At 40.8% G+C, this 12239-nt stretch overlaps 1 protein-coding gene across 4 annotated transcripts; it reads left to right on the top strand.

Moving 5' to 3' along the window:
* Nucleotides 1-2626: 2626 nt before the first annotated feature.
* On the top strand, nucleotides 2627-11210 carry LOC4348024 (F-box/LRR-repeat protein At3g58900). 4 transcript variants are annotated; one of them, XM_066304786.1, is made up of 5 exons: nucleotides 2627-2881; nucleotides 7681-8002; nucleotides 8176-9109; nucleotides 10374-10529; nucleotides 10629-11210. In XM_066304786.1, the coding sequence occupies exons 3-5, from the start codon at nucleotides 8213-8215 to the stop codon at nucleotides 10848-10850; spliced, it is 1275 nt and encodes a 424-aa protein (XP_066160883.1). In that variant the 5' UTR covers nucleotides 2627-2881; nucleotides 7681-8002; nucleotides 8176-8212; the 3' UTR covers nucleotides 10851-11210. The 4 variants fall into 4 exon arrangements, 3 of the variants coding, with proteins under 3 accessions (XP_066160883.1, XP_015614811.1, XP_025876637.1); XM_015759325.3 differs by having other exon boundaries at nucleotides 10606-11210; XM_026020852.2 differs by lacking the exon at nucleotides 7681-8002.
* Nucleotides 11211-12239: the final 1029 nt, after the last annotated feature.

Genomic DNA, 12239 nt, shown 5'->3' with positions numbered 1-12239 from the left:
TTTAGACAGTAAACAAAGAGGACAAAAACAAATACACTTGGTGACTGCTACCACTCGATCCTCTTCCTTGCTAACTCGTTATTCGGCAGCACAAAACATATTTGTGATCAAAGAGAAGTTCAGAGAACATATATAAAATAACTCGACCTGTGAGGGTAAGACAACCTGGACATTTTGCATAGAAGAAAACCTTCTCATGTAGGTCGACAAAACCCTGAACCCCTATCCCACCCTTACACAGTGGTACTGTAACCCATATGAGAACAACCAACGGCCTTGGCTGGGCCTTAGACGTATACTTTGGCGTGGGACAAACGAGGGGGTTTTGTAAGTTGTAACCCCAGCTTGAAATTTGTTCCTACGGGGAGTCGAACCCAGGAAATGAGGAGTGCTACTAGAGCCACCTAACCAACTCAGGTAGAGGCCCGCACATGATTATTTATAAAGATATAATATTATGTTTGAGTTCAACACGCATTGAAGAATACGTTAAACGTCAGTTGAAATTGCAGTTCAATATAATCTTGGTGGTTTTGTTCCTGCTCCCAATAATTATTTATAAAGATATAATGTTTTTGTTTGAGTTTCAACACATATTGAAGAATATGTTAGTTGTAATTGCGGTTCAATATAATCTTGGTGGTTTTGTTCCCGCTCCCAATAAAATTAATTATCCCCCCCCCCCACCCCCCTTTCCCCGGTCACGGAAAATTATAGAATCTACTAGTGATGCCACTATTGTGGAATCAAGATCTTGATTCTTTCAGTGACAATTCAAAAATAGTTGAAATGCGTCATGTGTAATTTTGGATGATCATATTAATTTCTAGAGTAAATTTCACTACAAATATTTTGACCAAACTATCATAAAACTACAAATTTAAAGTGTTATATCATAAAGTTACATATTTAACACCAATTTTATCACAAAGCTACAGATTTTTAACGCTAAGTATTGCAAAACCACATATTTAATAATAAATTTGTCGCAAAAACTATACATTTTATGTTTAAATCCTTAGCCCAATGTTATGTTTGAGCTAGAAACATCTAAATTAAATTGGTGCTAAACTTCTAGTTTTATTATAATTTTATTACTATAACATCCTGAAAATCCCTAATAATAAAAATCACTAAAATTTCGAACTTTTTAAAACTTTTGCATCATGCTGGATGTTATGGTTGCTATTGCTTGCCAAACTATAAATTGTCACGATTGAAGATTAAGCTAAAGCCGTACAACTAAGAAGTAATTAGAATAAGATAATTATTATTAATCCTATAAATATTTGTGTACATGATAGCAAGCCAAATAAAACACAAGTCAATTATTAATAATTACAAATTTTATGTTAAATACTTGAACCATGTCGACAAGTGTCATGACATCTAAGTAACCACGAAGTAGTCGCCACTACAATGATTTTATATATATAGGAGTGTTCCACTAGAATAATTAAATTAATATTTATAACTTTCATCGAGTCTCTCATGGGATGGATTCACTCATGTAAAATAATTTGTCATGCAAATAAATTGAACTTTATACATAAAATATGTTTATGTGAGTGTTTAATTAAACATTTAGGTCAATATTGTACCAAGTATCAATTTACTTTTATGGAATAATAGATTAAACATGTCCTTGTAAAATACATTGTTATACAAATAAACTCGACCAATGTGCTATTGTATTATTAAGGTCACATTAGAATATTTAATTAGTTTTTAAGAAATATCAAAGCTTATAGGTTATATTGGATAATTTTTGGATAATTTAATGGAAAGCAAATTCATTTGGGAACTAATGAATAACCAAATAAATATTCAAATCAAACATTTGAATTCTCAAAACCAAAATATATTGATTACATTTCAATTCAAATTCAATCCCATTCACTTTTGCAAATTAGCCCCTCCCTTTCCTTCCTTTCCCTTTTTCTTCCTTTTCTCTCTTTTCTCAGCTGCCACTATTCACTGTCCGCCAACCGTTCGATCCCGTCTACCGCGTGCACCACATCGCTTCCGGCCACGCCAGTCACGCCCGTGCCGCACCGCAACCGCGCCTCCTTCCCCTCAGCCACGTCCGACCCCAACCCTAGCCGCACCGCACTTGCTGCTCCGCAACCGCATCGCGTTGTATCGCGCCGTGCGTCGCATCGTGCCGGACCCACGCCCGCGCCAGCGTCGTCCCTTCCGTGCCGCGTCGTGCCAGGGCCCGCGCCACGCCAAGCCGCACCTCTAACCGCTCTCCTGGATTCTCTCCAGGAAACACGGAGCTGCGCCATCGCCCATGTACGCGCGTCGCCGTCGCCACGCCTGCCTTCATCACCCAGACACGTGCGTCCCATCGCCCCCATCCACGCCCAATGGATAAAACGGAGCCCTCTCCTCCAGCTAGCGCCCAGACCTGCAGTCTATAGGTTATATGTGTGATGATTAAGCCACAGAACCTTAATGGAGAAGGAGATGAATCTCAGCCGCGTCATCCACCTCATTGCTCTTATCCGATCACCATTAGTACTCTAGCTCGCCTAGGCATGTGCTGGTGATCTTATCCCCATAGTTTGCTTGCATCCTAAGCGAAGCCCTCAACAAAATCCCCATACCTCTCAGCCTTCTTCTCGTATGCATTTCATCGAACACCTTGCGATCACCCTCTCACCACCGCTAGAGATCACCATTGTGAGGCTCCCCGGCCGGAGCTGGAGGTTGGACGGAGTGGAGGAAGAGCCGTGCTGCCGCCGTCGCCATGGGGGAAGCCGGGTAGCCGCTGGACATCCAGAAACGCCGTCGAGCACCTTACGTCGCCGCCGTCTGCCCCTGTCCTGCACCGCGTCGAGCTCCACTTCGCCGCGTTTCGCCATCTCGCCGTCTCGCGGTACACCCTCGCGCCTGTAGCGTCCTCCATACATCTAATTGCTAGCGCCGGCTCCAAAATCGGCGATTAGCGCCCATGGCCGTGCCGCCCCGGCCGCCGTTTCGTCGCCGGCGAGCTCTCCGTGGGTAGGCTATCCCGGGAGCTCCCCTCTCCATATAGTTCGTGAAATCGAATCCCCATACCCCGTAGATGCTCCCGCACCCTTCAATTCGGCCGGAGGATGTCCCTAGCACCGAAGCCCCTTGTAGCCGAGCTCGGGCATGGCGTCGCCTGATGGCGCCGCGCGCCCCCGTCTCCTCGCGCGCCGGCTGCCATTGGCGGGAGATTGCCGGAGCTCCTCCGCGCCTCACCCCGGCCGTCGCCGAGCCGCCCGCCGCCGTCCCGGCTCGGGCCGGCCACGCCGACTGCGCCGAGCCGCGCCTCTGCATCGCTCGGTAACGGGCGAGAGGAAGAAGAAGATGAGGAGAGAGAGAAACCGTGTGGGACCCACATGTGATTAGCGCACAGTAATCCTATCCCTAACGGTGATTATCCCACTCAATGGCAGGTGGGGTCCCTATAGTTAAAATCTAAGAAAACACAATTATATATTTTGTTCCTATGACAGGCGGGACCCAATGGTAATTAAACAAGCAAGTTTGACCCTAAGTCAACCATGCCGGTCCCACATGTCAACCACACTGGGTTTTGGATAATGTTTCCGATTAAAAATAAATCATTTATGAACAGTGCATTTTTACAATTTCTCGGATTAACTCAAATTTGAATCTTTAAATTAGTATAACTTATTCATTTTAGCTCCGATTCGAGTGAAACTTGAACCTAAATTCATCTAAATTCATAAGCTTTCCAATGGTATATAACTCATTATTTAATAAAATATATTAATATCAAATGATTAGATTATGGTCAACTTAAAAATGTGCTAATAAATAAAATTGATATTGTACAGTAGAGTAGATGTCAAATAAATATATTTAACATGTTTTGTCACTGTAGCAACCACATAATCTAAGTATAAGTGATGTCTCAAATGAATGGATGTATAGGAAAATACTAGTGCTTATTTAATATTCGATGGCCATATAATTAAATTCATGACTTAAAAATTAGTTACATAAAGTTTAGCTTCATATTTTGTAACTAAAATATTAATACTCATAGATAAATCTTTAACTTGTTTATGAGAAATAATAACAGAGCTGGGTGTGATGAAATCAATCGAATGATAGATTTAACCAGTGCAATATCCTATATAGTAGTATATTTATAATTTGGTTGACACCTATTATTTAACATATTATTTAACAGAACAATAAATAACTCATGTTCGGTAAATAATCCAATTAACATATTATTGGACTTGCATGTACAGTACATCCATTTAACACATACACAGTAAGTCAATCACCTACTGTTGCACCTATTAAACTATGAATTGTTTGATAAACATCAAAGTTAGATAAAAACACTAATTATAAATCTAGACCTCGTTACGAGGCCACGTAGACAAATAATCTGTACCTATAACCTCACAGATCTATATAGAGCATGGATGATTATTAACCCTTTTATAATTTATAATGACAAGTAAAATATGATCGTGATTAAAATAATGCCCCATTGGTAAAATAATAATATAAATGATTCACTGTAATTATTTGATTGATCCTAAATCTATCCAACAACGGAACCTCTAGTATATGACCATTTTATTTAGATAGATGCATGTGTAGACATAATCCTTCCATAGCCATTAGCTAGACTAAACCACCATGACATCAGAAAGACTAAGAAACCTTAGCTCTTAGCTTGATTAGAATCCATTAGCAAACGCAAGTAGTATGAGCAACCCTAGGTTCGACCTCAACAATTATATTTTGTTTGCGCACATTGGATTGTTGTTTGAACATTGATTTTTCTCGCGTATTATAGTATTGGTGTATCGATTAGTCGTGAGGCAACGTATGCAGCTTCCAGGAGGTGAACGTTGATCAATATTATATCAAGAATAAGAACTATCCTAAGCAGGCAAGTCATCACCCCATTCCCTGAGCATGTTGATCCCAATTGTGAAATTGTTTTGTTTACAAATAAAATTGCATGCAGTGATGAATATCCTACTTGTTGTTATGCCATGCCTTTGATTATTGCTTATCTCATTATTCCCCTGTACCCATAATTATGTATGAGTCCCTAGTCACTTATGACAAATGCTTAGTAATGCTAATTTAGATTCATGCATTCTCATATTTATCAAATGCTTTATGCTTGGGAAACTACCTTGGGGAGGTAGTTGAGATACGGCATGTGGAGACATGAGTGCCACATTGCCATGACATTGATGAGATGATTTGTGAAAGAAAATGAAAACTGAACAAATGTTTTCGACTAGGGCGGCTGGAGGACTTGGGTGGTGTCCGGAAAAGGCTAGTGCCGTCCCTGGTTAGTTAAGGACCGAGCCATGAAGCTAAGCATGAAACGACCCCCGTACAACCGTACTTCTCGTATGGGTATAGACCTAGCAGAGTAAATAGCCGAGCGGAGGTAGTATCCCTGCATAGTGGTTTTCTTGATGTGTGTGAGGCAGGGCGTACGGTGGGGCAGCCATTGGTAGGACCACGAGGGGCAGGTGCCTACAGTGGTGTCGCCATCGGTAGGACTGCCATATGTAAACCTAAACTTAACTATAACTTAATGCATGTGTGAGTCTTCCCTTCCCGGGAGAGCCAGAACTCCTCTCACTGCTAGAAACCTTGGACGCCTAGAGTGCATGAGGACTAAAGTTCATGGAGCGGGTACTGCCAAAGTGAGGTTATTGAAAGGCTTTGCCATGACGCGTCTCATGTGTTGGGATGAGGCTCATGTGTTGGGCAGTCACGGAGTATGGGTAAAGTGTACTTCCACTGCAGTGTGAGTAAACCAATCTATTCGAATAGCCGTGCTCACGGTTATTGAGCACCGGGACATGTATTACACTTGGCTAGACTCTAAATTCTTAAAATGATGGGTGGGATGTTGCATGATGATTTTGTACTGGTGGAACAACTTCTCGAGAGGCGAGAAGAGGTAGACCCCAGAAAACCATGACGACTAGTGGCGGGAAGCTATCCTTGGGAACACAATGGATGGTGGACAGAACCGTCGCTGTTTAATGAACAATGGAATTAAAACTTGACCAGTTTATGCTAGGTCTTAGGTTTGTGAAATGATATTTGAAAACTCAGCTTTACGCAAAGTAACCATAACCACTCCTTGTATTATCCTGTACATTACTGCATTTTTTTGTGGTGGCTTGCTGAGTACTTTTGTACTCATTGTTGCTCTATATATATCTTTTAGCAGAGTGTTGAAGAGAAGCCCTTGTTAGTACGCTTGCGTACCTAACAAGATGATCGGAGTGTGGTTCCATTCTAGGTCTCGTTCCCAGTCGACTGCTTGTGGCATGTTAACCGGGCCCTTGTATTATTTTGTCTTTCGCTGTTGTTCTCTGATAGTTATCGGCCTGCCTGGCCCTAATGTAAGCATATAACTCTTTTAGCCTGAATTCATTCGTGATATGTTGTGATTCGGCTGTGTGTACCAACTACTGATCCAGGGATTGGTACTGATAAACACAGAAGATTTCCGATTTCCAAAATCGGGGATCGACAATTACTAAATCTAAATCTATAGTTATGTAATACTTCACTTTAAATTAGTAGTCACGTGATAAATTTAATATTAAACATGTAGTTTTATTATATATCATCTTGAATAAATATATAGTCTTGTAATAGTTTGATCATAGGTTTATTATTTTACTCAAATTTTCAAAATGTTAAAAAATAAGTTCCAACCTAATTGCATAACTTCATATCAAATCGCTAAAAGCAAAAAGGAACACATGGTATTTGAGCAAGTACTATAAAATTTCTAAATACTAGTCATAAGATACCAATCAAGCTTAAATGGTAATATGGAGGAGAGGAGAGAAGAAAGAAATGAGAGTGAAATAGAGAAGTTAATTGGTGACAAATGCGTTGAGGTTAGTGTAATAGAGGTAATATATTGTATAGGTTATTTTTAAATTTATGAGAAGATGACGTGGATAAAACTTGCTTGAACCAACTTGGGGATGGTGTTTTCAAGCAGGAATCCTATCTCGCGCAGATGCGCGAGCAAACTAACTCGGATCTACTAGGCTCACCCTACCCTACACTGCAGTTGTTAGCATTTTTTTTCTCTTTTTCGAGTGATTTCCTCTCCTTCCGTCGTTTTCCCGTGCAACTTTTTGTCTCTCGTGATTTTTTTTCTTTTTCTCGCGCAATTTTTTCCTTTTTTTTTTGCAAGATTATTTTTTCCCGTGTGCTATCAGGCTAAGTTTCAACTTCATTTTATTTTGAAAATTTTTGACTCAAAATTTAAAAACTTCTAACATAAAATTGAAAAGTTCTAACTCAAATTTAGAAATTTTCAACTGAAAATTTGAAAATTTCGATTAAGATTTGAAAACTTTCAACTAAGATTTGAAACTTTCAATTTAAGATTTGAAAAAATTCAACTCAAAATTGAAAACTTGCAAATCAAAATTTGAAAACTTTCAAATCTAATTTGAAAACTTTAAAGTTAAAAATTCAAAACTTTCAAATCAAATTTGAAAACTTTCAACTCAAAATTTTAAAAAACCATATCCATTTTTTTAAACTTTCAAGTCCAAATTTAAAACTCTCAGTTCATCTTTTAAAATTTTAATTCAACCAGTCTGTTCGTTATTTTGCTATAAATAATCACGCTTATGCTAATCTAATCGCGTTTAGCGCTAAGCGAGGGGAGGGGCGCGTCTGCGTGTGGCATGGCGCCGTGCGCGCGAGTTACTGTAGCAGCGCGGATGCGCGAGTTACGAGAGAAGCGGAAAACTGAAAACGCGCGAGATCTCGCGTATTACTCCTTGTCACGGACAGTTTGAGAGCGGGAGGCCTCCTCCCAATCTCCCCCCTTCCCCTTCCATAGTTCCATGGTGGCGCTCTTCAGACGCGAGCGCGAGGAGCACCGGGTCCGCTTGCCGGTGGCCGGCCTGACTCGTTAGCCGCCGTCCCGTCCGGGGCGAAAGGAAGCATACCTCGCTCACTCCATTTGGAGGTAATGGCTTCACCCAATCTTTCTTGAATCACCATTCCTCTCTGGATGGATGTTCTTCACCAAACAATGCTGTATTGCCGCTCAATGTAGCATCGTTTCTTGCGCTAAGATCTTGAATCTTGCTTGGAGTTGAGAGCTGGGGATTCATGGTTTATTGTTCCGTTACTGTGCAGCTTCCCCCATCCGCACGCGCACCAGCTGTTCGACGAAATGCCACCGCGCGCTCTGCCCCCAGTGGAGGACGACGCCGGCAGGGACTGGCTCGGTGACCTCCCCGAGGAGGTCCTCCACCACATCATGTCCTTCCTAGACGCGCGCCAGGCCGTGCGAACCTGTGTGCTGTCGCGGCGGTGGCGCAACCTCTGGCGTACCGTGCCTTGCATCAACGCTGACTTCGATGAGTTTGATCTCGTCTTTTACCAAGGGGACGACGAGGACTATGATGACGTGCTGGCGTTCAAAAGGTTTGTTAACCGTCTGCTGGAGCTCCGCGATCCCACCGCCATGATAGACACCTTCTGGCTTAGGTACACCACCAGACCAGAAGGAAACACGAATTCCAATGAAGATGCCTACGGGTGGATTAGCCACGCTTTGCAGAAGCAGGCCCGGGTTTTAGAGGTTGTCGTGTTCTGCTGCTTATTTGAGCTGGACCACTCGGTGTTTACTTCCTGCTACCTGAGAAGAATTGCGTTCTCCGGTATTGTTTTATGCAAGGGTTTCTTCGCACAACTTGAAGCTGGCTGTCCAGCATTGGAAGATCTCTTCTTACATCAATGCGGCGTTCACGATGACGAAATCTCCTCCCATACACTGAAGGTTTTGACCTTCGATAGTGTTTTTTTCTACATGCCGATGGACACTGTTGAATTCACCTTGCTGAACAAGACATCTATTTCTCTTCCAAGTGTTACTTCTCTGACCATATCTACTCCCGAGGGTTTCACACCTATACTAAAGGACACGGCATCAGTAGTGACTGCATCAGTATCAGTATCAGTTACAATGTCTAGTTTTAGATTTCGTTTTGATGCTAATGATCTCGGCCAGTATCTCCAGAGCCTTTCCGGTATTACAAATTTAGAGTTCAACTATCAGGGTTCAAAGGTATGCATATTTCTATTACATAGTATGCATCTTTATTTAGGTGTCAATTTGAAAAACTTAAAGTTAAGCATGGTGTTGTTTCTTCTTGCTACTTCATAATTGCAATTGTTTAATTACCTGTACCTGCAAAACTTATGGGCATTGTTTGGATAATGGGATAGGGAAATGATTTCCCAACTATCAAAAGGTATCTTTAAATCCTAACCATTTATTCTCCCTCTTCCATTTAATCCTAACCCTTCATTCATTTCCTAATCCCAATCCCACCCTTCATTTCCCATTATCCAAACACACCCATGATTCAAGTGATCATTTTGTCGTGAAATCATGATGTGTTGATACGATGACCACTGATGTTATCAACCACTCAATGCAATATAGTTCATCCACTCCAGCCATTTTTTGTACACAAATCAATCCGTTGAACACTTGTCCTGCTGTTTCTTTGTTGGTAGTTTTATCTCAAAATGAAACTGGATCATTTCTCATGTGAGGACTAGAATGTTCTAGTCTGGATGCAATATCAGGGCTGCCAACCAAATGTGCATCTTGTTTGACATCTGACTGATTATTTTAGTTGACATCAGTTCACATCTTACCTTACTTTTTGAAAGAGGGGGTTAGCGGTGAGCTGGTGATTGTAGGTTCTAGACCCAACCCTAGTCCAGATTTTTCTTGGCTGCAGACATGTATGCATTTTATTTCTAAGATATTTATAGAAAACAATATTGCAATTGCATATGCGGCCATTTGGTATTGTGTAATCATGCATGAAATCGTTGGTTTCCGGATTAATTATTTATTGCATTTTATATTTTAGACAGTATGTTGAATTGGGATATGATGCAACGCACAGACATTATGCATTTATGCTACATAAATTTGAAAATTAAGAGACATTCGAAGGCAATATGCAAACAGAAAGTGCTTCAGGATTAGTTGAAAATCTCACTTCTAGTGCTTCATCATGAAATATTTGTACTGTTCTTTTTACTAGTTTTTGTTACATGACTTGCATGGAAAGTATCCTAGCAGTAAGTTAACATGCCTGAGACTCGCATTGAAAATATGAACATGTATAATATTGTTTAGTCTGGTCTTTTGTTGACATAATTTCAGTTTCTCCTGTGGTCTTTTACCATCCGTTATCCTAAAGTTGAAGCTATTATACATGCACTCCAAATAGAATTCTTTATCACATATTGTTAATGCTCTCAATTTAGTTGCCATATTTTCTGATTATATTCATTTGAATCTTTCGAAGTTGACAATCGAAAACCATTTGCAATGGTGCCCGGAATTCCTCAATGTTGTCAACCTGACTCTTGGTCAATGGTGCCTGGATTCAAACTTCTATGCCCTAATTGTCTTCCTTCAGAACTCACCTAGACTACAGAAGCTAACTCTGAAACTCGAAAAGGTAAATGCTTTCGTCCAAATGTGCACTGATCCTACTTGATTGCTTTTTACACAAGAGTTTTCACATCGGGATATAGATCACCTGTTTTTGTTGCTGTAGAGTAATATGAGAATAAGTCGAAGAATCATTGGCGAGCTTACGGAAATATCGTTTACATGCGAGCACCTTAATACTGTTGAAGTGATATGCTCGGAGAATGATCCCCAGGTCATCACTGTGCAAGATTTCTTTGTTAGCAGTGGCATGACCTCTGTTCAGTTTCATATCAAACACTGGAGCCCGTACGCGAATGACCTACCGGCATTTATTCGGTCGATATGAAATGGCAAAGGATCACGAATTAGTTTGCCATCCCATTGAAGAAAATCACTCTCTTTCGCCTGTCGGCTACATCTGCTGGTTACAGTAGAGTGTTCAGTGATCTTGTTTGGTGCTTTCTGCTATGACGTGAAGGTGAGTAGAAACAATTGCATCTTGCCTTGCATGTAAGGTCAGTGGTATTGTACTTGTTTGCTGCGATCACATGATGATTTGTAGCAATAATGATGCTCCAAGAAAAATACTGTATGGCTATGGCGTCTCCTGATACAGCCTGCCACTGCTTTCTCAACTTGGCTGGTCTCCGGTGAAACGTATTGTATTTGTCTCTCTCCTAATATAATCCCATGTTATAGTGTTGTATTTGTGTTTGTATTAACAACTGATTCGAACGGCCAAACAGATTGATAGCTGTTAGATTAATATCGATTGGCGTTATATATTAATAGAAGTTTAAGTATACATCTAAAGCCTAAAAGAAAGGTAAAAACTGCATATATATACTTGCACGTCAGGCCTTCCTGGCAATAATCTCGCAATGAGCTTAGAGAAGTAGTACAACCAGGCAATTCCAGATCTGTTCCTTGTAGAACAGACTTTCTTGCCATTTATAAACTACTCCCCAGAATGACCAGTGACGAGGAAATCCAACACAAATTGTGTAGCCGAATTTCTAGCAAAAACCGTTGAAAAAAATTCATCGTTTAGCAAAGTGTTTTCATAAGATCATACTTCCTCCGTTTCTCCGTTTCATATTATAAAAAAAAAATTCATCGTTTGGCAAAGTGTGCTACGATCTTGCTGATTTGATGTGAGGAGAGTGATTTTGTGCATGTATATATAGCCACAAATAAGCTTGAGTAACAGAAGTAGGCTGATCAGCTTGGACAAACGAAAGCAATTCATCTTTCAGACCCAAAATAAAGTGATTAATTAGAACTAAACCACAAAGCAGGGGATCATACAGTCGAGTCGAATTTGATAGACCAACTCATTGAATTTAGAGCGGTATTCATTCACAGTACCAGTTTGGGTCAACAACAACAATTCATCCATCTTAACACTGCGCAAATACACATCAAATTCACCAGAGGTTGTTGATTTTTATATAGGCAAGTCATGCCACCCCACCTCAAGTTTCCACGCCTGGTACCAATTAGCAGCTTACCCAATTAAATTTAGTGCAGCCGCAGAGACCATAAAACCCTCAGTAATTTAATAGAAGGAGAAATACGTCTTACAATTATCAATCCACATACGAACCCCGGTACCATCAAACATAGGAAAAATCCATTTTAGTAGTCCAGTGGTGATGCCCCAAGTCAGCCGTATGCGAAACATCCAATTGAGGATCATGATGAGATACCTGACGTTGGGGTGTACGAGGTGGCG

This window comes from Oryza sativa, chromosome 10 (assembly GCF_034140825.1).
Source record: "Oryza sativa Japonica Group chromosome 10, ASM3414082v1".
NCBI classification, from domain to species: Eukaryota; Viridiplantae; Streptophyta; class Magnoliopsida; order Poales; family Poaceae; genus Oryza; species Oryza sativa.
The sequence above is the reverse complement of the archived record's forward strand: the minus strand, read 5'-3'. Positions and strand labels throughout refer to the sequence as shown.

Excerpts from the sequence above, each read along its gene's own strand:
- LOC4348024 (XM_026020852.2), top strand. The coding sequence starts at position 8,213 with ATGCCACCGCGCGCTCTGCCCCCAGTGGAGGACGACGCCGGCAGGGAC. Across the intron at positions 9,110-10,373 it reads TCAACTATCAGGGTTCAAAG|TTGACAATCGAAAACCATTT; the intron begins GTATGCATATTT and ends AATCTTTCGAAG. Across the intron at positions 10,530-10,628 it reads TAACTCTGAAACTCGAAAAG|AGTAATATGAGAATAAGTCG; the intron begins GTAAATGCTTTC and ends TTGTTGCTGTAG.